The sequence below is a fragment of the Orycteropus afer genome, unplaced genomic scaffold (assembly GCF_000298275.1).
Source record: "Orycteropus afer afer isolate SDZICR_OR568_19922 unplaced genomic scaffold, OryAfe1.0 scaffold00014, whole genome shotgun sequence".
Taxonomy (NCBI): Eukaryota; Metazoa; Chordata; class Mammalia; order Tubulidentata; family Orycteropodidae; genus Orycteropus; species Orycteropus afer.
The window spans coordinates 1,380,261-1,383,533 of NW_006921601.1; the positions used below are offsets into that span (position 1 = coordinate 1,380,261).

Here is a 3,273-nt window from a genome sequence, read left to right on the forward strand (position 1 = left end):
AACAGCTTTTGGACCCCCTGTTAGAGTCAAGGCAAAAGATTTTTGTTTCTTCAAAATCGGTGCCACCACATCAGAACTCATTGCGTTCAAAGTAGCATCAAGGCAAGACCGCACAAAACAGTGCTCCACATATGGCACTTCCCATATCCCACAGGCCTGGCAATAGTAGGTATTTACCCAAAGTCTACTGCAGACAACACCAGTGATGACAAAGTTTCTAATTGTGGCGCACTCTCAATTACAGACACCCAAGCACTGCACAGGTCTGGTCTTGTTAAAGATAGCACTGGTGGCACAGGACCAGTTACAACCCAGACAACCCCAGGCACACTAGACAGATTCAATTGTTACAGTTCAACAAATCTGCCACCAACTTAAATATATTCTCACCCATCACTATATAAGTGAAGCTAGCTACAGTATCAATGAACACAAACTATAGAACGTTTCCATGTTGAGGCAAGTTCTGGCTTTGGTACTGCTCTAACTGGGAAAAACACAGTGGCATTCACACTGTCACTGCTGAGGTAGCATGATGGGATTGTCTGTATTTATAATGTAGCGTGAAGAAGGCAGAAGATAACTTCACAAATCATAGATCACAATAGGTTTTAATAAAATAGCTAGGGGTATCCAATATTAATCTGTTCATGAAAGGGAATGTAATATAGGGAGTGATGATACTTTGCACTTCCAGGAGGTAGTACTGTACTGCAGGCATTTGGTAAAAGTCTCCTAAGTTTATTAACTCTATACCTTAACTTAGATCCAAATACCAGCTTCCCAATCTCCACCTTCACTGGATTCCCTCCCACATAGCATCTTCCTAATTTGTCAGGTGTACTCTGGTGGCATAGTGCCTAAGGCATTTGACTCCTAACCAGAAGGCTGGCAGTTCAAACCCACAAGCCACTCCTTGGGAGGAAGATTAGGCAATCTATTTCCGTTGAGATATGGCCTTGGACAGCCAAGGAGGGGTTGCTATGAGTCGGGACAAACTCGATGACAGTCAGTTTGGTTTTGGGTTTTTTTGTGATTTCAAAAATGCATCATGCTCCTCAACCATCAGACTGGCTGTGCCATCTGAACCTCTATCCTAGTTCTGTGGTACAGTGATATTTTACACACATTTCATTTTGTTTCTTCATTATATCCTGGTTAACAGATCCTGAGACATATCTCCTAAACACTTATTGGGAAACAGGAACTTCCTGTAACCAAAATGTCTATGACAGTACTTTATGAGAGGGTTGCCTGAAGTGAGCAAAGAAAAGGAGTTCAAAGAACAGGCTAGAGAAGGAAATATCTTTGGGAAAGTGAACTCAGGCAGTATTTCCAAGAGGTAGCTCTTTGGACGAGTTTAAATTAATTCAACAAATTTTCACTAATTTACTGTCATATGAAGATCTGCCCTTAGGGATTGAAGGGAAAAGAGACATGTTAAGTGTAGAATTGATGGTATTTGGAAATTTTCTGCACAGTTTTGTATGCAGATGAGACAAAATACATCAAAATCCAAGTTTCTTCTTGATTATGCCTCATATTCCCTCTGTAGGTCTCCTCTGCTGTATTATGGAATTAAGAAATGGATTTTCTGCTTCTCCAAGAAATAGGCAATGTGTTATGAAAGAGGTTGGGGTCCCTCACTGGAAGCGAGAAAACTCCTTCAAGAAATGTGGCTATAACCAATTCCCTCCAAAATGCTTCATGGCAACAAAACACAGTTCCACCCCTCCTCCTTTCTTCTGATGGGAATTCCAGGGCTGGAAAGTGCACACATCTGGATTGGCTTCCCCTTCTTTGCAGTGTATCTTATAGCTCTCCTGGGGAACATCACCATCCTATTTGTGATCCAGACAGAACGCAGCCTCCACCAGCCCATGTTTTACTTCTTGGCCATGTTGGCGGGCACTGATCTTGGCCTGTCCACAGCCACCATCCCCAAGATGCTGAGCATCTTCTGGTTCAACCTCAGGGAGATTATGTTTGGTGCCTGCATCACACAGATGTACACCATCCATATATGCACTGGCCTGGAATCTGTGGTGCTGACAGTCATGGCCATAGACCGCTATGTTGCCATCTGCAACCCCCTAAGATATAGCATGATCCTCACCAACAAGGTGATAGCCATTCTGGGCATCATCATCATCTTCAGGACTTTGGTGTTTGTGACTCCATTCATATTCCTCATCCTAAGGTTGCCTTTCTGTGGTGTTCGGATTATCCCCCATACCTATTGTGAACACATGGGCTTGGCAAAGTTAGCTTGTGCCAGTATTAGGGTCAATGTTATCTATGGTTTGATTGCTTTCTCAGTGGGATACATTGACCTTTCTGTGATTGGATTTTCCTATGTCCAGATCCTCCGGGCTGTCTTTCATCTCCCATCCTGGGATGCCCGATTTAAGGCCCTCAGCACCTGTGGCTCCCATGTCTGTGTCATGTTGGCCTTCTACCTGCCAGCTCTCTTCTCCTTCATGACGCATCGCTTTGGACACAACATCCCTCATTACATCCACATCCTTCTGGCCAATTTGTATGTGGTTGTTCCCCCTGCTCTTAACCCTGTTATCTATGGGATCAGGACAAAACAAATAAGAGAGAGGGTAATAAGGATGCTTAACACTAAAAGTCATTGACGTCTGCGCAAGAGATCACTGGGATAATAATGAGATCAAAACATGTAAGTACTGAAAACTTTTTTACTAGAGACCTTGTCATGTCCATATAAGCCAATGACATTTCCCCCAAGAGAACGGATAAATCCTCTGCTTAATAGAGCCCATTAGGTACCTAGAAAAAGTGACCCAGAGCAATCAACTCAGACATATTCTACTAAATCTATTAACCTTTTAAAATAAAAATAAATTGTTATTTCCTCAAGGACAAAAGAGCAAGCAGTTATTAGGGTAAGAAAGTTAGACTGGCATTATAACTTTCAAGAAGTTAAGGCAATCAAGGAGTAGCATTTTCAGGGAGCTCAAGGGAATATGTGTGAGTCAAAAACTTTATATCTGACTGTTCTTTATCAGAACTCAAAGTTAGAGAAAAACAGCTTTAAACATGCATGAACTCAGAGGATATTATCCTTATGATTTTTTCTATTTGAATCTCCTAGAAAATAAACTTCATAAAATCAAAAGGTGACTTAGGAAACTGGTAAAAGGGCTGAGAGTGATCATTAAATAATTTGATTATAGATTTAAGACAAAAACAAAGGTTGGATCATGGGTAGAAGAATGGTATGTAAATGCTATATGTTTGACGAAG

The 3,273-nt window shown here is 41.6% G+C and overlaps 1 protein-coding gene across 1 annotated transcript; it reads left to right on the top strand.

Annotated features, from left to right (window-relative positions):
* The first annotated feature begins 1,691 nt into the window (after positions 1 to 1,691).
* On the top strand, positions 1,692 to 2,642 carry LOC103210425 (olfactory receptor 52E5). The gene has a single exon (XM_007956349.2). The coding sequence runs from the start codon at positions 1,701 to 1,703 to the stop codon at positions 2,640 to 2,642; it is 942 nt and encodes a 313-aa protein (XP_007954540.1). The 5' UTR covers positions 1,692 to 1,700.
* The last annotated feature ends 631 nt before the right edge of the window (positions 2,643 to 3,273 follow it).